Raw genomic sequence first — 27,557 nt, forward strand, 5'->3', positions numbered from 1 at the left:
TGCAATGGTTCAACACTGGCGTCGTACATTTAGCGCGCTGTTAGCATTCAGCTTTCTATCACAGTTTGATTCAAACAACAGCAATGTAGAAACTTGAAGCAAAATAGTGTTGTTTTCTGTTTTCATTTTAAGAAATCCCCATAAAAGTTGACCATCCACTGTTCACTTATGTTTTGCAGAACATGACTGTTCTCGACATGTTCAAGATGTCTGAGGAGTTTTTCACCTCGATGGGCCTCCCACCAATGCCTCAAACATTCTGGGAGCGGTCGGTGCTGACAAAGCCGACAGACAGAAAGATTGTGTGCCATCCTTCGGCTTGGGATTTCTACATCGGCAAGGATGTAAGGCAAGTGTGTCACAGATGTGAGCAGAGATGAAAACGAAGGGGAAGGGGGGGGGGGAGGCGCATAATAAAGTTTAGTGATCGTCGATCGCACAGGAAAACGCTCCCCTAAACTGCTAATACTTGAACACGAACGTACGTTTGTCTGGCCACGTTTTCGGAGATGCGCAATAAATTTTCGGCCTACCTCCCGAACGTGACAGAAATTTATTTTCTTTAGCAGAACTGCAAAGCAATCTTGTACCCTCTAAAACGCCTAGCATGAGATAGTGTAGGCATACAGCAGCTTCCCCACCACGTTTAACGCTTGAAATATGAATGGATGTGCCACGAGAAACTTGCAGAATAGAAGCTCCTGAAAAACAGTAATAAAAATAGAAAAACACCTCCCTTACTCCTTGCCTAAATGACACAGAACGTGGAAAGTTTAGAAAGAGCGCTGCAGCTGGGCAGACCTGCGAAATCGCTTGGCGCTTGCGGCTTGCTTACAATCTCAGAGGCCATTTACTAGAATTTGAGTCATACTGTCCTAAACAAACTTAGAAAGATGTGGTTTTCGCGCACAGACTCAAGTGCTTATCAAATCATATCTATCGCATAGAAAACAGCCTGTTTGCATAGACAACCTGATATATGAACCAAAATTTGCAATTTCTGGCGTTCCAGAAGGTAGTATATTGGGGCCATCATTATTTAATACGTACCTTCATAATATTTCCAACACTAACTCCACTGATAAATTTGTTGTTTACGCTGATAATACTAGCACCTTTGCTGGAAATGATCTTGATCTCCTTCACGAATCCAATGATACCACCAGTGCCTATGATCGCCCCCACCCCCCACCCCATGTAATGAGGGCTTTTGGCTGCATTTTTCAATAAATAGAATAAATAAATACCCATGCTACACCCTATATTCCACCCTGAAGATAAGCCAGTTCCCTCCTCCATCGATATTAAGCTAAGCTCACGATGTATAGATGTGGTTGAACAATTGAAATGAATCGGAGTAGTTTTTTCCTCGTGTATATCTTGGGAACACCACGTGGACCATATTGTCACGTAGTAGTGACGGTAATGAACACAGGAGCAATTCTGTGAATGACGAAACTAACTTTCATTGAGCGAACCTGTGCCCACAAAAACAGGCAACACTTAAAGCACAACGATAGCGGCGAACACAGTCGGCGATCTTCGAAATCTCATCGGCCGGTCAAGCCCGTCGGCTTTTACACACTAGTCATCGAACGATCCAGAGTAATCATTTGTGCCCGCGTGTCTTTTAGAAAGTTATTGATCATTCGCGTCGCGCATACATGTAATCAGATTACGCAAGGTTCGATGACAGCAGACAGCGCATAGGACCACCGATAACATTCCAGAAACTTCTGATACATGCAGGCGCGTCCCGCGATGAGTGATAACATTTCGTAGACGGTGAAAAGCGCTCACCCGAAAAAGATAAACAAGTCCCCGTGTCAGTACCCCGCTCTGAAAAAGCATCGTCCCGATGCTACAAGCATAACAAGAGAGGGAAACACCAAAGGAGACTCATCAAAGAAACAAAGTCCAAGGTAACACAGTCCAAAAAGGAAAGTCCAAAGGTCAGCTACGCAAAGTCGCAAAGTTCAATGGCGCTGGTAGAACGGCTTAAGTTACGCAACATGGACTTTTTCAAGTCGTAAGCGGCGCCTCTGTGATAGTGAAATGCCGTCTGGTACGACTTCATAGTCGAGTGCGCCAATGCGCCGGATGATCTTGTAGGGTCCGAAGTAGCAGCGCAATATCTTCTCACTAAGTCCTCGTCGGCGTATTGGGGTCCAAACCCAAACACGGTCGCCGGGCTGGTACTCAACATAGCGTTGTCGAAGGTTGTAGTGTCGGCTGTCGGTCCTCTGGTGGTTCTTGATCGGCAGGTGAGCGAGATGTCGGGATTCTTCGGCACGCTGGAGATAGGTGGCGACGTCAAGGTTCTCATCGTCGGTGACGTGCGGCAACATGGCGTCAAGGGTGTAGTAGTGTTCCTGAGGTAAACCAGCTTGAACGGCGTGATCTGTGTTCTTTCTTGCACCGACGTGTTATAAGCGAACGTTACGTCGACGTACATGGCTAGTACATCGCCAAAGGTCTTATTCAGGCGCTCCGTAAGACCATTCGTCTGCGGGTGGTAGGCAGTTGTCCTCCTGTCCCTTGTCTGACCGTGTTGCAGAAAGGCTTGGGTGAGCTAAGCTGTAAAGGCCGTTTCTCTGTCGGTGATGATTACTTCTGGGGCGGCATGTCATAGCAGGATGTTCTCGACGAAGAATTTCGCCACTTCAGCTGCGCTACCTTTCGGCAGAGCTTTCGTTTGAGCGAAACGGGTCCGTCCCCCACGTCCGTCCGTCCCCACGACGATCCACTTATTTCCAGATCTTGACACCGGAAAGAGTCCCAGCAAATCCATCCCGATCTGCTCAAATGGTTGGCACTGAGGCTGGACCGGCTGTAGGAATCCCGCTGGCTTTGTCGGTAGTGTCTTGCGTCGCTCACACTCTCGGCATGTCTTGACGTAACAGGCACGTCGGCGGTCAGGCGCGGCCATTAATACCTTTCCTGTATCCTCGATAGCGTCCAGGAGAATCCGAGATGTCCAGCGGTCGGATCGTCATGCAGGGCGTGCAGTACTTCTGGACGCAGCGCTGAGGGAACAACAAGAAGGTATTTCGCGCGAACTAGTGGCAGTTTTTCTTTATTAGCAGAACGAGAAGAAAGGAAGTTAACCGAGGGGACCGATTTTTACAAGTAATTTCCGCTATCCTTGCTGTCTTTGTTTGTTGGCTTCTGATGATATTCTTTTGAGTTTGTTTTGAAGCGAGAACGAAGACAATCCTCGATTAGGCGCTCTAGGGACAACGTCGGTGTTCCCTTCCATATACTCGACGAGGCTTTTCAGCTCCGAGTCTGCTCGTTGCTGTTCAGTGAAGTGTTCCGCGCTTATTATTGCAAGGAAGGCGCCGTCATCCTCGTCATTTTGCGGCGACGCGTTAATGGGGACCTGTGATAGGCAATCGACATCAAAGTGTTTTCATTTGGACTTGCAGATTACACTGATGTCGCATTCTCGCAGCTTCCGGCACCGAGGCTTAAGCTACTGTCGTCAGTGTGTATTTCCGTATCAGCGTCGTGGTCGAAGTGCGCACATACCGGTGGCGACTGCATGCATCGTTTCAGTTCTTGAAATGCGTCGACATGCGGCGTTTCCCACTTGAACTCGACATCACATTTCGCTAGATGTGTCAGCGGCTCAACAATGCGTGAAATGTCCTTTACAAAGAACCTGTAGTAGGCACATACGCCAAGTAATCTACGCACTGCCTTCTTGTCGATGGGCTGCTGGAACTTTGCGATGCCGGCTGTCTTCTGTGGGTAAGGGCGGACTCTAAATTTGCTGATGACATGGCCCAGGATCACCGTAAGCGAAGCGGCATTTTTCCGACTTCAGAATGAGCCCTGATTACTTGATGACATCTAGTACTGTCGAAAACTGCCCAAAGTGATCGCAGAAATTTCTGGTGAAGGCGACGACGTCATTCGAGTAAACAAGACAGGTCTGGCACTTCAGTCCTGCTAACACCATGCCCATGACGCGCTGAAACGTTCAGGCGCCGAGCACGATCCGAATGGCATTACCTCGAACTCGTAGAAGCCGTCCGGCGTGATGCAGGAGGTCTTTTCGCGATCTCTTTTGTCGACTTCTATTTGCCAGAAGGCAGACTTGATATCCATCGACGATGAGTATTTAGCGTTGCGGAGCCGATCCGACGCTTCGTCTATCCGTGGGAGGAGAGGGTGGGGGTACACGTCTTTCTTAGTGATATTGTTCAGTGGACGATAATCGACGCAGAAACCTAAGGTTCCGTCCATTTTTTTCACCAAGACGACAGATGATGCTCACGGGCTTTTCGACGGCTGGATGATGTCGTCACTCAGCATTTCGTGAACTTGTCTTATAGCTTCACTTTCTCGCACCGAAACTCGGTAAGGGCTCTCGCGGAGTAATCAAGCGCACTCTTCGATTATTATGCAATACTTCGCAACCGGTGTTGGTCGAATCCTCGATGACGTCGAAAAGCAGTCTTTGTATCGTCGGAGAAGATTTCTGAGCTGTTGCTGCTTACTTATGGGCAGACTTGGATTTATGTCCAAGTCTGGTGCGGGAACCATGGTCGCTGGGGTAAATGCGGTAGAATCCGACAGGACAACCACATTGCTGGTTTCCACAATTTCCTCGATGTATGCGATTATCGTGCCCTTGTTATGTGCTTGCATTCCTGGCTGAAGTTGGTTAGCATAACTTCTGCTTTCGCTCCGTGCAGTCGAGTGATCCTTGTTGCGAAGTAAATTTCACGGCCGAGCAGTACACGTTGGTCGGCCTTTATGACGCCTTCTACGTCTGCAGGTGTTTCGGTGCCGAGGGAAATAACAATGCTGGAGCGAGGCGGGATGCTCACTTGATCTTTGAGCACACTCAAGGCGTGGGGACTACGAGAGCTCTTCGGTCGTATCGGTTCACCTTCCGACAGCGTTATCGACTTCGACTTCAGGTCGATGACTGCGCCATGTTGGTTCAGGAAGTCGATGCCTAGAATGACGTCCCGTGAACACTGTTGGAGGATAACGAAGGTGGCAGGGTAAGCCCGGCCATGAACGGTAATTCTTGCCGTGCAGATTCTAGTCGGCGTTATGAGGTGTCCTCAAGCTGTCTGAATTTGCGGGCCTTCCCATGCAGTATTAACTTTCTTCATCTGGGTAGTACAATTTGTGCTCAGCGGTAGGCAGTTATATTGCCTTGTCCTCATATCGAGCGTCATCTCAATAGTTGTGGCCTCGGAAATAAATTCGGCAACGGTCTTAGGCGGGTTGCGCATTGATCTGTCGAAAAGTTCTTGCTCCAAACCACGCATCAGGAAGCGAAATTTTATCTCTTCCTACATTTATGGTTCGGCGTGTCGGACGAGGAGACTCATCTCCTCCGTAAAGATCGCGATGTTCTCGTTAGGCAGTTGCATGCCGGTATCCAGTAAAGCTTGGGCTCGTTCTTTGCGCAGGACTCTAGAGAACGTCTGCAGGAAGCCATTGGGGAACAGGTCCCATGCAGTCAGGGCTGATTCTTTGTTCTCCAACCACGTCCTGGCGACGTCTTCTAACGCGAAGTACACATGCCGGAGCTTGTCCTCAGAGTTCCACTTGTTGAATGCAGCGACCCTTTTATATATTTGCAGCCAGTTATCCGGGTGTTAAAATGATGATCCACTGAAATTCGGTGGCTCCCTGGGCTGTTGCAGCACAATGGGGGATGCTGGGGCTGCCATTGAGGTTGTGGTCTTCACCCGCGACGCTCACGGCGCGCACGCTCCGATACCGCGCGCGCCGGACGACCACCGCGGGTTCGAGCACTCTGAGCCGCCACGCGTGCAGGGCACCGCGCGTCCGCGCCTGCTCCAGCCCGCTCCGTGTGCCGACGCGCAGCTGCGCGCGTATGGCCCCACAGCTGCGGCCCCACAGCTTAGGGGAAGGCGAGACTGCGAACGCGACAAGGGAGACCCTAGGAAAATCTCTCGAGAAGTCACAAAGAACATTTATTGAGCTGGGACTCAATAGAAACATCAGTTTTAACGTCACGTCCGAATATGAAGCTAGTTACAGAAAACATAGCCAAATGGTCGCCGGTGGCCGCTAACGACGCACCGCGACAGAGAGAGGAACAAAGAACAAAGAACCCAGCAGTAAGAGGCTGCCTATCCTTCGGTCAGCGCCTGCCATCGCGCACCCCACAGCAGAGAAAAGGGAAATAGAAAGAAACGACAGACGAACAGATGGGGGCACGATCGGCAGACGCTGCCTCAGGACACTGAGACGACGGAAGAGTGCGTGCGCGCCCGCCGAGGGCGGGACCCCGACGAGCCGAAGTCACCATCGGCCGGCGGCGGACAAAGGGAGCCGCCGCCGGTAGAGAGGAGCACGTACGCACTTTCAGACGCCCCGATATGGTCTCCCGGGCCCCGTCTTGCGCGCGCTTACCCGGAGTACACGCAAGCAGAACCCGAATCCCGCCAAAATGTTAGCCAATGGCGAAAGCCTGTTGACCTTCACGTGGGCGGGATGACAGCAGAACGACAGTGTTTTATGGCCCGCTGCCACCCCGTCCAGGTAAGGAGGAGAGGGACACGGAGCCCCCACGGCAATACAACGCAATGGCCTCCACGCAACCATCGCGAGAGCCTGAAAAGCGCCGCGAGAGCCAGAAACCCCACAATGTGGACTTGGCAACGACGTGCCTTGTCGTCTCAGGCAAAAGTCCGTGCTGTGGGGGCAGTCCTTGCAGCCTGCAGCTGTTTCGCTGGTTCTTGGCGACGTTAGTGTTGTCTTCCGCGTTCGGGCTTGGGTTCCGTCTTTGTGGGGGCGTCAGGTACATGAACGCAAGGCGCCTCCGCTAGATGTCACGTAGTAGTGACGGTAAGGAACACAATAGCAATACCGTGAATGGGGAAATTAACTTTTATTTGTTCAACCTGTGCCCGCAAGAACAGGCTACACTCAAAGCACAACGATAGCGGCGATCGTCGAAATCTGATCTGCTGGTCAAGCGCGCCAGCTTTTGTACACGAGCCATCGAATGTTCCACAGTAATCGCTGGTGCCCGCGTGTCTTCCAGAAAGTTCTACGCCATTGGCGTCACGCATACATGCGCTCAGATTAAGCAAGGTTCGGTGACAACAGACAGCGGATAGAACCATCGATAACGTTCAAGAAACTTAAGATATATGCAGGCGCGTCCCGCGGTGAGCGATCACATTTGTAAGACGGTCAAACGGCTTCACCCAAAAAAGGTAGACAAGCCCACATGTCAATATCACAATGGAACTGGCTGAAATAATTGGGGTCGTAGGTCGGCTCTGAACGTTCTTCCAAGGCCAATAAGTTTTCTCTTCTATAATTCCATTTGATACTCCTATTTAAACTATTGTCATTTAGTGCGGGGCACAGCCGAAATTTAGTATTCTTCAGCATATACAAATTTTGCAGAAGACATTCCTTCGTCATGTTCGCAATGTCCCCTGTGACTCACCGAGCGCGGATCTCTTTCTGCAAAGTAGCGTGCTGAAGAACCGTAACTTGTACAGATACCGCTTGAGTATCCAGGTTAACCTTGAAACATGGTGAAACGTAAATGACATACGTTAGCTTGTTGATTTGAGTGCCCGAGAAGAAATCTACAAAACACATTATGCGGAGAATTTGGTAGTGCCGACCCCTCGAATCAATTGAGGTAGAGAACGCCTTCCCTCTTAAATGTGACTGCATATAAAAATTTTGACCTCTTCACTGCATCAAACAGTGCTTTAAGTGCTATGTTCGTTACCACGTAAGTTATATTCCCCTTTTTGCGACTCGCCGTGGTTTCTCACTGGCTATGGTGTGGGGCTGCTGAGCACGAGATCACGGGTAGTAGTAGTAGTAGAAACATTTATTTCGAAGGGACAGACGTAGTTGTCGAAGACTTGGGCGGCGGATGGAGAACTGATTTCAGAGCCCCTGTGGCCTGTGCTGCTGCCCTTGCCTGCTGTACCAGGCTGCGCTGGGTTGTCAGGTCCGAGCTGGACAGAGAGGCCTCGTACTGCTCCTTCGTTTGAAGTGTTCGTAAGTGTATAGGTTTGTCCCCCGTGCACCCCCACGTAACATGGAAGGCGGTGGGGTGACCGTCGCACCATGGGCAGGTAGGTCTGTAGCGTTCTGGAAACAGAATGTGCTATTTATACAAGTTGGGAAAAGTGCCCGTCTGGAGTTGTCTCCAGTCGCGGGCTTCCTGCGCAGTAAGATTTCTATGTGGTGGTGGTAGGAACTGGCGCATGAGATGTTGGTGATGGAGCCTAATATTATAAGCTGTTGACATTGGTTGAAGTAGTTTGAAGTAGTGAGTGGTCGGGGGAGATTGTTTTGATCCTCTCGGCTAGTGTAACCTCGAGCTAGACCGTCACCTATCTCGTTCCCTTCCAACCCAGAGTGTGCGGGGGTCCAAGTGATCTGGTGTTTAACGTGAGTGTTTGATCCTGGGCTGCTTTGAACAAGGTGGAGCAGTCTTTTATGGATTCTTCCTGCTAGGAGGAGCCGACAAGCCGCCTGCTAGTCGGTGATAATATGAAGGGATTGGTTGATAGCATTCCCGTGTTGTATGGCGAGTGCTATCGCAGCCACTTCTGCTTCCAGGGCGGAGCAGTTTGACATGGTTAGACTTGTGATTTTTTGATGATTGGATCCCACCACAGTTGCTACCGCTGCATGTCCATTGGGAGGTCCGTACAAGGCTCCATCTACGTAGACGGCCCTGCCGCTTCTTCCCATTGTCCGTCTTATGTAGTTCACTCTTGCTGTTCTTCTGCCTTCGCAGGAGTGGGACGACATGTTCTTTGGGATGGGAGCTACGTGCAGGCGTGCTCTGTCTTCTGTTGGAATGTTAGTGGTAGATTGTATGACGTGTAAGTCCGCTGGGTAGCCGACTCGCTGAAGTATTAGTCTACCCGTTTCCGTCTTGAGTAGGCGTTCCCGCTGAGATAGGAGACCTGCTTCTTGGATTTCGTCGAAAGTGTTAAGCGCTCCCAGAGCTTCAAGCTTGTGGTTGGCGGTATATGGTGGGAGGCCTAGTGAATTTTTAACAGCTGTTCTAATGATGGCACCAATTGTGGTTCGTTCTGCTTTAAGGAGTGGGAGATATGGAAGGCCGTAGGACAGTCGGCTGATGATAAGCGCTTGAACCAATTTCATGGTGACTTGTTCCTTCATGCCTTTACGGGTTCTTGCCACGCGCCGTATCATGCGCGATACTTGTGTGGCGGATATTTTGAGTAGTTTGATGGCGTGTGTGGCCGTGTGGTCAGATTGTAGCCAAATGCCGAGTATTCGGATGAGTGATACTTCTTGGATGAGTTCTCCTTGAAGTTTAATGTGGTTGGGGTCTTGGGTCTTGTAATTGTACCCCTTGATACGAATTACTTGGGATTTCTCCTGAGAGCATTTCAAGCCACACTGGTGTGCTGTTGTTTGAACACAAGTGGCGGCTTGTTGGAGATAGTGTTCCTGCTCCGCGAGGGAGCCTGTCCTTGTCCACACCGTGATGTCGTCGGCATATAAGGTGAACCCTATGTTGGGTATGGCCTGTAATGCCCTTGCGACTCTGGTCATGGCGATGTTAAATAGGAGGGTTGTTATAATTGACCCCTGCGGTGTGCCTTTGTTAGGCATAGCCTGTGGGTCAGATCATGTTTCTCCCATGCCTATGGTGGCCGTTCGGTTTGACAGGAATGTTCGGACGTATTCATATATGCGCTCGCCGCAGTTGATGTTAGATAGCTCCTCGAGTACGGCTTGGTGCGATACGTTATCAAAGGCGCCTTTGAGGTCGAGTGCCATGATTAGATGTCCCCCGCCTCTTGGTGTGTTGGTCAATACCTCCTCTCGGATGAGTAAGAAGGCGTCTAGTGTGGATAACCCCGATCTGAAGCCGATCATGGATGGGTGAAAGAGGTTGTTGTCTGTCTTCAATGTAATTTTGGAGGCGTTTCTGTATTACTCTTTCATAGAGTTTGCCCATACATGATGTTAATGAGATGGGTCGCAGGGCATCGATTGTTGGTCGCTTCCCTGGTTTGGGTATGACTGATCTCGGCATGCTTCCACTCTGGTGGTAAGATGCTCTTTTGCCACAGAGAGTTGTTGATATATTGGGTTAACTTTTCGATTTGCTCCTGGCTGAGGTTGCGAATCATGGCGTTGGTAATTTTGGCAGCGCCGGCTGCGGTGTTCTTGGTGCAGGCTCTTGCGGCTGCGTATACTTCGGATTCGGTTATCGGGGCGTCCAGCTCTTTGTTGGCGCGTCCTGCGTACCGCTGTTTGCATGGAGGATGAGTCGCCCGAGTTGCACCAATTTATTTGTCTGGTAATGCTTTTAATAAAGCTCCATCGTCGCCTGGGAAGGTGGGAGCGATGCGTTTGAGAGTTCTGTTTGCTTCGGATTGCGATTTTGGGGGATCAATTAGGTTCCTTAAGACGGTCCATGTTTTTGAGGTTCCTAATGTACCTTTGAGAGATTCACAGAACTGGTGCCAATGTTTGTGTGCCAATTCAGTGGCGTAGTTTTGCGCCTCTACCGTGATGTTTGCGATTCGTAGGGGTAGTTGCCTGTTTAGTTTTTGCCGTTTCCACCTTCGTATCAACCGACGACGTTGCTGCCATAGCTGAATGAGGTGTGTGTCGACTTCTGGAGTTTCTGGAGTACGTTGTGTAGTCTCCGTGGTCTCTTTGTGTGCCTTACAGATACCGTTAGTCCATTCTGTGTTAGATGTGATCTTTTGACACTTGTCTGTGGTGAGTGCACGGAATTGGGTCCAATCAGTGATTCTTGCTATGCCAAGATTTCTTCTGATTTTTGTAGTTGAGATAGAGGTGCTTATGATGCAATGGTCGCTCCCAAGTGTCTCCGCCAGGTTGGACCACGTAGCCTCTCTGACATTTTTTACTATGGTGAGGTTGGGGCATGTGTCGCGGGTGACGCTGTTTCCCTCCCTTGTTGGGTATAGCGGATTGGTGAGGAGTTGCATGTCCAGCACAGTGAGCGTATTAAGGACGGAATCTCCTCTGTGCGAACTTGAACGGTACCCCCATTCTGTGTGGGGGGAGTTAAAGTCGCCTACGATGACCATTTGGTTTGGTTCTGCGAGGTTGTAGGCTTCTGTGATGATGTTGGTGAAATCTAGCCTCATGGGTTTAGGCTGTTTATAGATGTTCGTTATGAATGTACTCTTCCGGCCCCTTTTGTTCGGAACAATCTCAACAACGAGGTGCTCGATGTCCGGGTCCGGATAGGTATGTTCGATGGCTCTAATGTTCCTTGCTACGAAGATGGCCACCGTAGGCATGCGAGGTTGACAGATTGTGTAATATCCTGATAGGGATGAGGTCTTTTCGGCGCCTATCTCTTGCAGGCATATTACGTCCGGTTTGATTAGTGTATTGGCTATGAACTGTTTGAGTAGGCCTTCTTTTCGTTTGTATCCCCTACAGTTCCATTACCAGATTTCGAGGTTTTCGTTTACGGCTGCACGGGGGTGTCTCGTCATATTAAGCAAATGTAGAAGTGCTCGCGTTCGGTCTCGCTACCGAGAGAGTCTGTGCAGTGCTTCATTTTGGACGGCCCTGCTTCCGTGTTGGCGCACCTTTTACGGTTTTGGTGGGAGTGGAGCTCCTGTATGAGTTGTTTCATGTGTTGCATCATCCGTTCTTCTGATTCCTGGATGGCCTGATGCATTTCTGCTACGATCTGGACTTTGTGAATCTGCACTGCGTGTCCAATCTTATGGTGAAGAAGCTCAATGACTTCAGATGTGACTGTAGTCTCAAAGTTATCGTTCCGTTGTGTAGGCTGCGGTGCTTGTGGCACTGGGATTTGTTCGTTTTGGGTGTTCGTGCTGCGGCTTTGCGTGAATTGTTCGAGCTGTGCTTGCATTCGTGCTATTGTAGCGCTTTGTTCTGCAAGCTCTTTGTTTTGTTTGGCAATCATGGCTTGGAGTTGTGGAACTCTGGGGTCAGCTAGTGGGGTATGTTGCTTGAGCCTCTCTGACCAGCTCACCCGTTCGTCCTGCTCTTGCTCCATTGGCCGTGGCCCCCGCTGCGGCGACCTGTGGCTCGACGTTGAGTGGTTGGCGCCTCTCGGCACCTGGGCGGCTTGCTTCTGCTTCGACGCTAGCTGCGTGTCATGTTGCTGCGTCAGCCGCGGCGGTGTAATCGGACGCTGCGGGGGTTGCTGCTCCCGCGATACGGTGTTGGCCGTGGCCTTGGACTGGTTCGGCGCATGACTCCTCGTTGCGCTCTCATAGCGTCGTTTGCTTGCGGCCCGCTTTCTGCTGGCGCTTTGGGTGTCGGTGTCGGCCACGTTGCGATGTAGAGTGGACCCGTCTTGGTCCTCGGAGCTGAACAACCATTGTCTGTTTTTCGTTTGTTACGCATATTTGTGGGAGACATGTCTCTTCTGCTGCTCTTGTGGCTTGTTTGAACGGGCCGGCTTGCGGCGTCGATGGCATTCCCTGCTGCTGGTGACGTGCGGGCCTTCGCAGAATCCACACTTGGGCTGGCACGTGTGGCCTTCCGGGGGGCTCGGCATTCCGCAACCTAGCATATTGACAAATTTGGATTTGGGCAGACGTCCGGTCTGTGCCCTGCCTGCATGCAGTATTGGCAGAACTGTCGTGCAGGCCTGTACTGGTAGCAGGGATACTCGCAACTGCCGTGGTACACGAGCTTCGGCAGGTTCGGGTCGTCCATCGTAAGGAGGGCAGTCGTTGAGGACCCCAGAATCCTGGCGTCAAGGATCTTGATTCTTCTATCTCGGGTCCAAAGGCCTTGCATCAGCGTTTCGCATGTGTTGCGGTGGTTCAGCCCATACATGACCGCACGTAGCAGTTGGGGAAAGAACGGAACGTAGGCCCGCACTGGATAAATTTTGTTGCCGAGCGTTAGGTGGGTAAGCTGACGGAGTGTCGCTGCCACGTCTTCATATTGAGCACTCACCACGATAATGTTAGAGCCCAGGTGTGGCCTTATGATGTATTTTCCTTCAATGAGGGTTGGTTGTGGGCAGGAGTGGGTGACGGCTGCTGCGATGACGTGGTTGGGAAACTCTCTTAGGTATAGCCCTCTTGTGGGACGAATGACGATCTTGATGTCTCCTTCAGGCAAAGGAGGGAGTCTTGGCCGGCAAGCCGGGCCTTGTTTACGGGTTTGCTCCGAGGGGCTGTTGAAAAAAGTCTGGCCACACACGAGTTAGTTGGCGTCTGTGATGTTCTCTTGTTTGCGGGCCGCTCTACGGAGCTTCTTCGCCCGGGTTTTGCTGATGGCGTATTCCCACGCTGGGTCACTCGGCCCTACGTCTTCGGCTGACGGCTGGGGTCCGTGTTCGATGAAGGTTTCATAGTTAGCGGCGTCGGGCTCTGGGGTCTCGTCCATCGAGTCGTAGTCCTCGGGGGGGGGGGGGGGGTGCGTCCACGAACGCTTGATGTGAAATACCGCTGGATGCGCCGGCTTCACCGCGTGCACTTCCTGTGGCCATGGTGGTGGTTGTGGTCCCCGTGGGCAACGATTGTGACTCGCTGGGGCCGGCTGGGCAGGCAGCTTCGTTGGCCATATGATGTGCTGACGTGCTTCGCTGCTCCGCCGTGCGCCGCCAAGGCGGCGTTAGGCTTGGTGCGGCGGCGTCGCGTCGGAGGTCTTCGTAAGCCGCTTGTGCAAAAACAAGGGACACTCACAGGCAAAGAAGTCGTCGTAGAGGTTTCTTGGGTGTTCACGAAGGCCCGAGGTAGAAATTTCGGGCACTATAAAGAGGTAAGGTGGTGAAGAAAGTAGGAAATGCGCAGAGCCCATGTGAAGCGTGTCCGCTCCGCTCGGCTCGCAGCCGCGTTCCCGAGATCGCGGGATCGAATCTCGGCCACGGCGGCCGCATTTCAATGGGGGCGAAATGCGAAAACACCCGCGTACTTAGATTTACGTTCACGTTAAAAAACCCAAGCTGGTTGAAATCTCCCGAGTCCTCCACTACGGCGTGCCTCATAATAAGAAGGTGGTTTTGGCACTTAAAACCCCTTATTTTAATGAATTTGTTTCCTTCTTGTATGTATTTTCTATACTATATATTGTCTAAATACTATATCTTTTTTTACTTGTTCGTTATTGTATAGCTCTTATTGCACTTCAATTACTTTTGTATTAAAAGCCTTGTTTTGAAGCCACTGCCACGCGAGAGGAGGCTGCGGCTTTGTCAAGCTGTAAAGAGAGCCTCCGCTCTCTGTAGCTTGTACCGTTACAAGGCAGAAATAAAGAACTTCAACTCTGACTACAAAGTGGCTCGTCGTTTGCTTAGGTGATATTCAAATACCCTAATAAGAAAACTATACAATTATTACCCATGTAGATTTGCAAAGATTGCTTTGATAGTAACACTGATTATTTACAACCGTTTTAGCCAAAGCGAAATTTTGCGGTACTTGACCTTCACGCAGTCCTTTTTGTTCGTGAGCTATTGTCGATAAGGGCTGGTTTCTTGAATTTGACGCCGACTGCCAACAGGATCAAGCAATGCACTGAAGTGAAGATGGATGATCTGTTCATTGTGCACCATGAAATGGGCCACGTTGAGTACTTCCTCAAGTATGCCAAGCAGCCGGTCTTCTTTAGGGCTGGTGCAAATCCTGGTGAGCACACATTTGGGAATTATTTTACCATCCCAACAACGATCTGATACATTATTAAGGCCCAGTCGTCACTGCTTTAGGTATGTCAGGTCTTAGAATATCTGCCAGTCCATGCTTTTGCAGTACATTGTTTTGCACAGCATCTCAAAATAACTTCACATGAGTGTAAGTAGCGTTACACTAAAAAAGAGTACTAAATCTGTTTACATTTCTGAAATTATTTCTAGCCTCTATATGCACTTGGTGGGAATTGATACTCGTATTTAACGATACAAATCAAAACCGTGCGTATTTCTTTTTTGAGTTTTGCACATAAACCGCGACATTAACACATCAGCGTTACGTCGTGGAAGATTTGAAACAATATTTATTTGCCTGAGCCACTTCCACGCAGAAAAAGTTATCAAACCCGCTTCGTTCAGTGTGCTGTTGTTTTAGGCGAAGACGAATCAACAAATAAGCGATATACATAGGGTTCGTTAACTGTTTATGAATAATGCTTATCAATGTAGCGCACAGACTACCGAACACTTTCACAATCCGTGATGTTACGCGGAGTTTTAGACGCAAAAACTTCGACGTGCATGTCACGAGGTCTTTCATTATGAAGTATTTTATGGCTTACCAGGCTTCGGATGACTCCATATTTGCCATTTTTTATTACACCGTATCTTTCACGTAACATTACCCCAACTTTAAAAGTAGAATGGTGCACCTAAGACAAACGAGACAGTTGACAGTCCATCTTGAGTTTCTCTGGCTATTTCTCAAAATCCGACTTGTGTCACCATTTTGTTAAGTTTAATTCTGCAAAATTTTAACTACTGTTTAAAAGACATGAGTCGTACTGGCAAAATTTCGCGGCGTACTCAGAAACACTATATGAAGGTATTTCCTTGTTGTTGTCTTTTACGTGGCTATCTTTTACGGGCTCTGAAACAGACTGCAAATATGAAATAAAACAAATCACCTTCCCAGCACCCCGTACAGACGGTTAATCAGCGAAGCTGAAACGTGCGGCCCTGGTTCTGCCACGTGGCCGAATTGCGCACGCGCGCGGGCCTCTTCTTCAAAAGCAATCCGCGATGCTTGCAGAATGCGCGTAGCACCGGTAGTTTGGCATGCGCTGCTTTCCACGTTTTGTTCGCGTTGAAATGAGATATGCGCGAAGGTCAATCCGATCCCTGCTGATGCTGCGATTCCTCACTCCATAGTTTTGAAAGCGAGACACACAGAAACAGCGCTGTCTCCATGTGTCTGTTTCGTTTTATCTCCTCGTTCAGTCGGCATTACGCATTATATCATTGTTAAATTAGTTAGTGAGCGAATGTTTGCGAGTTTATATGGCCGATAAAGCTATTATAATTTATATAGATAATAATTTGCTATTTTAATCGGTGTTTTTCCTTTCGAACGCAACTGCGCCTTTGTTTTTCTCCAGTTTCATTTCACTTGTTTTCATATTATTGATGCTTGAAAATATTTATCATTGTTTACAATTATATTCAAACTACAGATTGTTTCCTCCATGATTTCCTTGGCTTAATTATATGTTGCCAATATGCCTTTAGTTTAAACCGCAATAACTTCAATATTCTATTTTGAACATTTGTTTCCAACTAGTTAAGTAAAACAAGCGATATTGTAAATATGTAGCTTGTAATGGTGTTTTATTAAATGTGAGAAGCAGCAGATAAACAGCAGCCTAGCAGCAGCGAACAGCCCGAGCTCTCTTGCAAATCACAGCACGGGTCGTCGTCGTCGTCTCCGAGGTGCTATAGAAACACGAGGCGCATCTCCTTCATTACTAGCTTGACAAACCAGCTCTCCTTTTAAGAGCTGCCCTTTCAGTATCAGTTCCAGAGGCAAACATACAACTATGCATAGCAGTAGAGCGCAGCAATTCACAACTATTGTCTTAAGAGTTTTTCTCCTATACCTAGGTTTCCATGAGGCTATTGGAGATACTATTGCTCTCTCTGTGGCCACGCTGAAACACCTGAAGGCAGTTGGCCTGCTGCAAGACAGAATGGAGGACGAAGGTACAGTGCAAACGCTTACATCATGAAGTTTTTCGTAGAGGTTGTGTCATGAAAGTGCAGACACCAGAATAGAAAAATAACACCAATCGTGAAATAAAACAGCGTAGAACGACAGAAAGCTGAGCTAGTTGGTAAGGGTTCATTATGCAAAAAAGAGGTGAAGCGTGCAGACAGGACGCAAGAGTAGAGAAGTGGACAACACGAACGTCGACTATCAACTGAAGGCAGCATTGGGGAGAAAAAGAGAAAGATACAAAACTCACCTGCGCAAACTCAGGAACGCCACGTGCCAGTATATGTGCCACGTAGACCGACACAGGTACTCGGCTGACACGTGGCATTCCCGAGCTTGCGCAGATGAGTTCTGTGTATGCTTTTTTTTTCGCCTCAGTGCTCCCTTCAGTTGATAGTCGGCGTTCGTGTTGTCCACTTCTCTACTCTTGTGTCCTCTCTGCACGCCTCACCTCTTTTTTGCATAACGAAATAAAACAGGTACTTAAATGCAAGCACATCATAATGTATGTGTATATAGCTTGCACGTGACGTCACTGAAGCAGCTTGTCACCATGACAGTTCTCCGATATGGCACTTTGGATAACGTCAGCGTATCATATAGCGTATCACATATCACCAAGCCGATTACCTGCTTCCACAGACAAAGCAAAGCCTAGGTAGGAGAGGGCCCGGGTCGATTGGCTGTGGTGCATTGCTGGAGCCACGTGAGACGCCAACGGACGCCGCTGCTCACAGTGCTACTTCAGCAATACGGTGCATAGGATGGCGTTAGCGCAAGCGCTCGCCCCCTACAGATAAAATGTACTAATATCAATACCTACGTGTTTCATTCACGACAGACCTAAAATAGAACAGGCATGTTAGAAAAATTAGCAATAAGGCTACGGAATGCGAGTAAAGCTGAAGCAGATAACATTTTTTGAAAAATCTAGAAAAGGCAAACGTACGAAAATGGTTATATCAAGGTCATAAAATGTGCATAATGTCCACAAATTAAATAAACTTTGATATGCTAAAATTTACCACTGCAACTGAAGGAAGAAACTGAGTACTTAGTGTTCAGATTGAAGCAGAGTCACTGCCTTGAAATAGTTGCTTTTCTGTAGGACGGTGTCTTCATATTTTCGTATAGTCTTATTCTGTTTTAAAGAATTTTAAGCTCTGCCAGTCCTACACTTCTGTGCAAAGGTTTGACTGCGCAGTTAAAGAATAGTTTGCTTCATGCCAAGACAAAGACTGCACGCTAGCGATGCAAATACATTTATATATGGCACAAAGCCCGCCATGATATGCTTAAATTTGGGCTTAAACAATAAAGTAAGGATTCAAATGAATTAATTTGTCAGCTGGCCCACACTAATGACAGTGCCACGCAATCTTAAATCAATAAGATATACATTGTTCTATATGCAAGTTTAAAAAATCAAGGACTATGAAAGTGGCAGGACAGGGAACTTTTGGAATTCTGGGGTAGTGTGATTATGACAAGCACATGGGAAAGACCGCATCAACGCACAGACAATGTGCTAACTTCCAACAATAATCTGATCTAATAATTTTGAGGTACTACGAACCACCATGGTTGCTAAGTGGCTGTGGTGTTGGGATGCTAAGCACGAGGTCGCGGTATCGAATCCCAGTCACGTGGCTGCATTTAGATGGGGGCGAAATGTGAAAACACCAGTGCACATAGATTTAGGTGCAAGGTCCCAATTTTCGGAGTCCCCCACTACGGCGTGCCTCATAATCAGATCGTGGATTTGGCACGTAAAATCCCATAATTATTTTTTAATTTGATGTACACCGACGCAATGATATTGTCACGTAGCAGAGACGGGGATGAACACCGCAGCAAAACTGAATTAACTTTTTATTGGGCGAACCTGGGGCCCCAAAAGCAAGTTACACTCGAAGCACAACGACAGCGGCGAACACGTTCGGTGATCGTCTAAACCCGATCAGTGGGTCAAGCGCATCGGCTTTTATTCATCACTCGTCGAAGGTTCTAGTGTAATCACTGGTGCCCCCGTCGTTTCCAGAAACTACTACAAAACACGTGTCGCACATGCAGTGGGATAATACATGGTTCGGCGAGCGCATAAACAACAGATAGAATGACCGATAACATTCGCGTAAGTTCCAAATCATGCAGGGGCTCTTTGCGCTGAGCTGTAATGTTTAACATTTGCTAGCCGGTGAAAAGCGGCCACCGGAGAAACAGAAACAAGTAGACGTTTTAAATTATGGGGTTTTACGTACTAAAACCCTTTTCTCATTATGAGGCACGCCGTAGTGGAGCATTCCGGAAATTTCGACCCCCTGGGGTTCTTTATCGTGCACCTAAATCCAAGTACACGGGTGTTTTCGCATTTCGCCCCCATCGAAATGCGGCCACCATGGCCGGAATTCGATTCCGCGGCTTCGTGCTCAGCAGCCCAACACCATAGCCTCTGGGCAACCACAGCGGGTAAATAGACGTTTCAATATCTAATGCGTTACCTGTAACAGGACGTGTGCAAGAGCGTAAACTTGTTTAGAGTTAACAAAAAGAACAAATGAAAAAGCTCACACTTAAAGTTTCATCCCAACCCAGCGGCAAGAATTGTAGTTGTTTATTCGGAAAGGCAAGGGAAGACTTATTAACCAAAACATCATCAGCCCTGGCAATAAACTCAGCCTTCATATTCAGACAAGTCAACTCACAGCCATTTCTGCCGGTAATGCGATGCATCTTCAAAACAGCGATGAAAACTGCATTTCAAGTAATCATATCTTGTGCCATTTTGCGTAAACAATGTTGTGCCATTCTTTTCACCATTACCCGCCGTGGTTGCTCAGTGGCTATGGTATTAGGCTGCTGAGCACGAGGTCGCGGGATCGAATCCCGGTCACGGCGGCCGCATTTTGATGGGGGTGAAATGCGAAAACACCCGTGTACTTAGGTGTAGGTGCATGTTAAAGAACCCCAGGTGGTCCAAATTTCCGGAGTCCTCCACTACGGCGTGTCTCATAATCAGAATGTGGTTTTAGCACGTAAAACCCCATAACTTAATTTTTTTCTTTTCACCATGTTACATGTTGACTTAGTATATCATACACAAATCTGCCTGTTTGGCCTATGTAGCTTCATCCATTACTCCATGCGATGGATGATGCATGCACTGCATTTGACAAGCTTGTTTCTGTACTTCTTTCTTACATGTCACCTTTGCAGCTTATCGTGGTTTTGTATTCTTGCAATAAAGGCGGCCTATATGCAGAGAAGACAACAGTGATGTCCGCTCGTCATGGTACTTTAAGTTGTGCAAAAGGGGTGGTTAAAAACGACAACAGCAAACTTTTCCTCGTCACTGTTTGCGGCTCTTGCATTCGACTACATGTCCTCCCTCTGCTGCGGTTGGTTGAGCTGGCCTTCTGCAACCGACACTAGTACATGACCTGGATAGCCATCCTGGCGAAAGCATGTGGCCTACAACCTGAGGCTCACGTTCACTAAATACTGACGCTACTTTTTTAAATGCATTAATGAACACCTTGTTGCTACACTCCTTTCCTCGAGTTTACAATGGGAGGAACGGAATAATAGGCGTAGCTCGAAGTGCACACCTGTTGGACTTGCAAGCAAATCATACGCGTAATGCTTGGTTAGATTCGTGAGGTGGCCTTAAATAGATTTCGCCATTGCTCCTGGTGCATTGCTTTTTCTCGCACATTTGCTTCACGTATTGGTGACTCTTGCAGAACAGTGTCTGCACGTAATAGTAACGCTGGTGGATAGAAAATCTTAATAGCGCACTAAAAAGCACCAACAATGAAGGGGCTGCTTTTAAATCGACGCTATAGTGCAGCTCGCAAGGCGAGGCCAATAGAAGACTGTCAGCATTGCTAGCGCCCAGTGCATGCATTATTGGTTCGATTGCACAAAGCAGCAGTTGCATAGTGGTCAGAATGGTGAGCACAAGCACTTCAAAGTAATTGATACAAATATCTGCCGATATATATTTCTCCTGACGTTATGTTGCCATTCTTGAATCAAAGCTTGATAAATGGATGACTAGACATGACCTCATGGTCATTCATAAGCGCGATGTGTGACTGGAAGTCCTGATACTTCACTATTGCATGAAAATCTCGGCGAGTTATTCTAAGCCACTCAGAAAATAAGGGGCACACGAAATTTCAGACCTTACAAAGCGCAGCCGAGTTATCCTGGCTTTTCATTTGAGACACTTTTGTGACAGAAAGTTGACGGCATGCTTTCCTGTTGCCGACTGAAATGACAGGATGCTTGATACCCCTCGAGTGCCACTCTCACCTGGAAAGAAATGTGCTACCTTTACGTCAGTAAGCAGCACCTCAAAAATAAATAACCAGTAGCAATAAGTTAGCAAATCATCGTAACCAGATCATGTGACAGGATTATGCTGAAAGGTTACTGGCACAGTCTCCAATTGATGAAATAAGTGTCGAGGTGTTTGCAAATATCAGCATCGATTTACCATAAATTTGTAACAATTGCATGAGTAAACATCATCTCAAAAATAATACCAAGTAACAAGTCAACATATCTTCCCAACGTGCCCACGGGACAGGATTATGCATGCTGGAAGGTTACATGCACACTACCTAGTGGAGCTAAGTGTCGAGGTGTCTAGCAGTTTGAAAATATTAGCATCGTCTGACAATAAATTTGTAACCTTTGCATGAGCAAACTGCGCTTCCATTCCAAGAACAAGGTGGCAATAGGTTAGCCTATAAAAAGTACGAGTGCTCCACAGTTCATTAGCCCAGAAAGCCATTCCAGCGCTTCACTACCTGAAGACCACAGACTTGAGTGCCCGACTGTAGACATCCTGCAAACAACTTAGTGCATGTGAAAGTGCGATATGCACTAATGTTTTCTCTCTCTCTTTCACTCCCCCTTCCCCCTCCCAACGTGCAGGGTAGCAAACTGGACTCAGTCTGGTCAACCTCCCTGCCTTTCTTTCCTCCGTTCTCTTTCTCTCTCCCTCTTGACCTCTATGACGCCGCCTGTTTGCACAGGGGTGAGAACACACACAAAGTGTATGGTTATTTTTTTTAAGTACAGAGTGCAAGGAAGAAAATAAAGCAAAGCAGGCCTAAATGCTATTTTAAGCTCTTTTACAAGTTTATTTTGCATGCACGGGCTGACAGGCTGTGTTTTAAAAATGGACAGGTTAGTTTGGCTACAGGCTTGGGATGCTATTTCTAGTGGCCACGATGAAGAATGAAAAATAATTTAAACACCACTCACGTGCGTCGAGTGTTTCATTGTACGTTTAATAATTATTGTATTACAAGATATAGTCTAATTGTACGTAAAGCGTTTTTCATAACATATATGGCACAGTTGTACCGGCTTGCCGTAATTGTTTTTTGCAGATCATTTTTTCCCTCCTGTTTACTGGTTTACTTGGTCTCCTTGGTTTCCTAGTCCACAAGTGTGACCAACTCGGGGACAACACAGCTGCGCACTCAAGCCACAAGGCTTAATTATGCGCTTGTATTCTTCTCTTTTGTGTAGTTTCAACAATCATTTATTCATTTATTATTAAGGTCTGATTTATTTATTATTTTATTTATTTATTTAAGCAACCATGCATGCATGCTAGTGAGTGCTTATACACGCACTCAAAGCCCTCTGACATGCTTCGATATGGCGCTCAGCGGAGCTGTTTAATAGGATGGGCAGTTGCGCTAGTTGGTGTTTCACCGTGGGGGAAACTAGAGCACTGGGTTGATGAAACACGAACAAAAACTACAAATACAAGCGCTCACCTAGTGCTTGTACATGCCCTCTTTTAACACGTTTCATCACCCCGGCGCTCAAGTTGTGCAATAAAATAATGGACTGTTTAAGCTGCTTGAACTCGCGAATGTTAGAGTCTCACGGTACTTTAAGTATGTATTGGTTCGATCAAGCAGATCGCACATCTTGGCTGAGTGCTGAAACATCGAAAAGCTTTAGGAGGACATTATTTTAAAACCAGAAAGAGACATTGCACTGCCACTGCGAGACTGCGCACGACTATCTAATATTTATAAAAAAGGTACGCTTCATGTGCTGAATAATCCCCGACCAGACCTGCGGAGAGGGCGGGGAGCGTTACGCCCCATGATTACTACAAATGAATGATCTACGATATTGACTACAAAAAAAAATGGAAACAGAGTGGTGTGAGAAAGTCGGTGAGGACAAACCTGCAGCCCTGTCATCCTGTATTCCAGAAACGGGCATCAACTACCTGCACAGTGTTGCCATGGCCAAAGTGGCTCTCATCCCCTCGGTTTACGTTTTTGACCTCTGGAGGTGGAACGTGTTCAAGGGCAACTACAAGCCGGAAGACTACAACAAGGCTTGGTGGACCCTGCTGTGAGTGTCAGTTGACATTGAATTGAAAGTATCATGGCTTGTTGGCTGAGTAATGCTATTTAACAACTTCAAGCAACACCATGGCTAAGAGAGATGTCTTAGTGAAGGATTCCAAAATAATTTTGACTGCCACGGGTACTTCGGCATGCACCGTAAAGTTCTGTACATGAATATTTTGCATTTACTTCCATCAAACGCAACCTTCAAAATGAAACTAATCCCGGCCACGGCGGCCGCATTTCGATGGAGGCGAAATGCGAAAACACCCGTGGTGCTAGATTTAGGTGCACGTTAAAGAACCCCAGGTGGTCGAAATTTCCGGAGTCCTCCACTACGGCGTGCCTCATAATCAGAAAGTGCTTTTGGCACGTAAAACCTCATATGTTTTTTAAATGAAACTAGCAGCATCGTGCTTCACAGTGGAACACCTCGTGGCTCGTGCCTGGCTTAGAAAAAATGCATTTAACAAGGTGGTATATGCATGTTGCACGCATTACCTGCAAAATTACAAAATTGAGGAAACATAACGCGACAAGAGACCAAGGAAAGGCGACAAATCCATAACTCTGTCTACAACTAACACGTCTCGTAACGCAGGCTTTACATGATATATAGTCACCAACAGAAAATATTTAGGAAACTACCACCGAGAGTTACAGTGTATTAAACTGGGCGAGCACACCTACGTCACCTGTTAAACTGCGCCCTTGCGTGAAATATGCACTTACCGCTCAGAAATATTCACAGAATGAATTTTGCTCTATATACATTACTTTAAAAATGTGAGAGATTGTGCTAGATTCCTCGACCAACGATTTCAGCATGCAAAAAAAACAACGGACACAGAAGGGGTAAAACAAGCGCGAGCACCAGCTGTCATCAACCAAATTTTATTAGTTAGAACTCACTATTTATGCGTGGAATATCACAAGTAGATGCCACAAACGCAGGTCTTGATCAAGTTAAATCCTGCGTTATCGAGATATTTATTGTGTAGGTGATGGTTGACTCACATACTGCGGGTTAGTTGCTCTACCTTTTCGCCTTCATTATTTCGCATGGTGTCACCGTCTGTTTGCTGTGTCTTCGTTGCACTTATGATACAGCTTGTCCATGACATCGCCTTTGCATGTAATATGATCTAGTTAAATTTTTTTGTTGGTCATGACCGTCAGAGAGAATTAAACTAACTAGAAACATAAAAGAAGTTAACTATGCTTAATTGCAACGTAGAAATAATTAGGTTCGGTCTCGCCGACAAATGGCCTCGCGGAGCGGACGAATCGAACCCTTACCAACATGTTATCAATGTATGTCGCTGCTGACCACAAGAATTGGGACGCCGTCTTACCTTTTGTAACGTACGCGTACAATAGTGCCAAGCACGAAGTTACTGGATATGCGCCGTTCTTTTTGCTGTACGCACACGTTCCCCGGACCTTTCTGGACACTATTCTACCTTTATCGTGTCAAGAAGATCCTTCCATCACCCAAACTCTGTGTCCTGCTGAGGAAGCACGTCGACTGGCGCATCTTAGGACGTTGTCCTCACAAGGCAACAGCAAGATTCGCTTTGATGCGCGGCATATCCCCGTCAGCTTTAATCCCGGTGATAATGTTTGGTTATGGACACCTGTTCGCAAAAAGGGATTGTACCGCAAGTTTCTCGCCACTTACACGGGACCATTCGTTATACTGAGCCGCTTGAGTGATGTGAACTATGTCGTCGCTAAAGTGACGGCAAGTAATCGGCGTTCCCATCCGACGCAAGTTGTTCACGTGGCCAGACTCAAGCAGTACAATCACAGGTCCCTTTAACTCGCTCAGCGAGCTTCGTCTGCCCCCAGGGAAAATGTCACAGCACCCCGCGACTGAGGCAGAGAAAGAAGAAGTAGAGTGTGCGCGCGTGATCTCGGGGAACTCTGCGCCGGCTGGGCCTAGCCAGCAGCTTCCATCTCGGACCTCATTTCACGCTGTAAATAAACATCATTCGTAACAATACCTTCCTGAGTTAAGGCCGAATACCTGTCCTGTAGCTTGATCCGGAATTCCTCTATTTTCCCCCTTACCGCTAACAGATTGATCGGCTTCTTATATATCAGTTTTTTCTGTTCCCTCCTCAGGTCTAGCCTAATTCGAGTTCTTACCATCCTATGGTCACTGCAGCGCACCTTGCCGAGCACGTCTACAGCTTGTATGATGCCAGGGTTAGCGCAGAGTATAAAGTTTATTTTATTTCTAATCTCGCCATTCGCGCTCCTCCACGTCCACTTTCGGCTATCCCACTTGCGGAAAAAGGTTTTCATTACCCGCATATTATTCTGTTCTGCAAACTCTACTAATAACTCTCCCCTGCTATTCCTAGGGCCTATGCCATATTCCCCCATTGACTTGTCTCCAGCCTGCTTCTTGCCTACCCTGGCATTGAAGTCGCCCATCAGTATAGTGTATTTTGTTTTAACTTTACCCATGACCGATTCCACGTCTTCATAGAAGCTTTCGACTTCCTGGTCATCATGATTGGATGTCGGGGCGTAGACCTGTACGACCTTCAATTTGTACCTCTTATTAAGTTTCACAACAAGACCTGCCACCCTCTCGTTAATGCTATAGAATTCCTGTGTGTTACCAGCTATATCCTTATTAATCAGGAATCCGACTCCTAGTTCTCGTCTCTCCGCTAACCCCCGTAGCATAGGACGTGCCCGCTTTTCAGCACTGTGTATGCTTCTTTCGTCCTCCGAACTAACTGAGCCCTATTATATCCCATATACTGCCCTCTAATTCCTCCAATAGCACTGCTAGACTCGCCTCACTAGATAACGCTCTAGCGTTAAACGTTGCCAGGTTCAGATTCCAACGGCGGCCTGTCCGCAATCGGGCAACCAGTCATAAATTAAGAAAATGCGGTATCTGGCCCTCAACCCTTCGTAAAGGACCGCCTTACATACGCTAGTTACTGCCCAAACAAGTCGCAAAACATGTTGCTTCCACTTTAATCCTAATTCTTGTTCACGATATCACTGAATCAGTAACTTCTAGTAGACAGAAATTTTGTTTGTCATGTCCAACAGGCGACGTTCAAAAGGCAGATACAGGGCACCATACAAATCATTGCCATCTTCTGGCATTTTGGTGATGAGACAGGGATGCCGGTGCCCTTTTGAACACCAGCGGTCCGTGAGTTCCGCAGCGCGAGCTTTGCGTCGCCTCGAGAGATGGCGCCAAGCTGCGTGGCGCCTCCTTCAGGCGCTTTTGTCGTTCTAGCTGGGCAGTCCGCTCAGTCTCTCTGGCGTCTTTCACATCCTGTCGTGTCACCTACGGCCGGTTTTCTTCTTCTGGCTGGGCAGCGTCCATATGGACCAGTGCACATTATGGCTCGGTGCGGTGTGGTGTCATTGGGTATGCCATTGCGAACACGCACTACAACCATTTAAAGATTGTGGCTGGTATCATCTTCAACCAGTCAGCTTTGCCAGTTGCCATTTCATGCTTGCATATACTCTCGAATACAGGGAAGGCAGCAATTTTTTTCTTGTTGCCTTTTACTGTAAATGAGAAAGCGTTAAAAAAAAGTTTGCTATTTTTCCCGATCCCTCGCATCTGTAATATATATGGGGCGATTTCAAATTTCAAACTTACATTTCAGACTGAATTACCAAGGAATTTGTCCTGGTGTTGCACGAGCCGCGGATGACTTCGACCCACCATCGAAATACCACATATCTGCCAACGTGCCATACATAAGGTAACACGTTTTACTGCGCGGTGTATTGCATACCGTACATACATAGAACAACTTCTAGCAGAATGGAATCTGAAAAATGGTATCGTATAGTATTCAGCCGGAATCTATATACTCTCCAAGCATGAAATTTATAGCGAGTGTAGCTGTGGAAATAATTACGTATTTTTGAATTAAGAAGTGTATGGCGGCTGCTCGATCGTCACAACATGCGCAGTAAGTTCGCAACTAAAAAGGTTATTTTCAAAATTTGTGCCTTCTAAGTCAACGCACAATACCTGTGGGCTTATTAAATCTATATAAGCTACTGTGATGTTTTGACCACGTGTGGCTCTGTGACACAAGCATTAATTCCCGTACCGCATATCATACAGCATGTAGTTGTGGATTGTTTTGTGGACGAACGTAGAGATTTTTTCCTCGCGAAAGAAACAATTTGATAGCAAAATGTAATTTTTGTTCTGTAATATTTCTAAGCACCACTAGTGGCGTAAAATAGGTAAGAAATTAGGTAAGAAATTGAAAATACCAGCACTGTTTGCGATCAAGATAGCATGGCGCCTGCCATGTTCCAAGAGCTAATAACAAAAATAGTCACAAATAACTCTCGGAAGAAGTGGATGCAAGCCTACTTTCGGCTTGCGTTCAATTCCGAAAAACTACATAGCAAACATTAAAAGCAACTTCTTTAAACTATCCAACCAATATACTGAAGCCACAATTATTCAATCAGGGAT

The 27,557-nt window shown here is 47.4% G+C and overlaps 1 protein-coding gene across 2 annotated transcripts in view; it reads left to right on the forward strand.

Moving 5' to 3' along the window:
• LOC139059060 (angiotensin-converting enzyme-like) overlaps positions 1-27,557 on the forward strand; it is an 86,196-nt gene that overhangs the window by 49,970 nt on the left and 8,669 nt on the right. For both annotated transcript variants that reach the window (XM_070536896.1, XM_070536897.1), the window contains exons 8-12: positions 180-349; positions 14,500-14,624; positions 16,568-16,666; positions 22,931-23,075; positions 26,725-26,823. In XM_070536896.1, the coding sequence (XP_070392997.1) occupies positions 180-349; positions 14,500-14,624; positions 16,568-16,666; positions 22,931-23,075; positions 26,725-26,823 (638 nt within the window). The remainder of the gene's footprint in view (positions 1-179; positions 350-14,499; positions 14,625-16,567; positions 16,667-22,930; positions 23,076-26,724; positions 26,824-27,557) is intronic.

This window comes from Dermacentor albipictus, chromosome 4, assembly GCF_038994185.2.
Source record: "Dermacentor albipictus isolate Rhodes 1998 colony chromosome 4, USDA_Dalb.pri_finalv2, whole genome shotgun sequence".
Classification (NCBI taxonomy): domain Eukaryota; kingdom Metazoa; phylum Arthropoda; class Arachnida; order Ixodida; family Ixodidae; genus Dermacentor; species Dermacentor albipictus.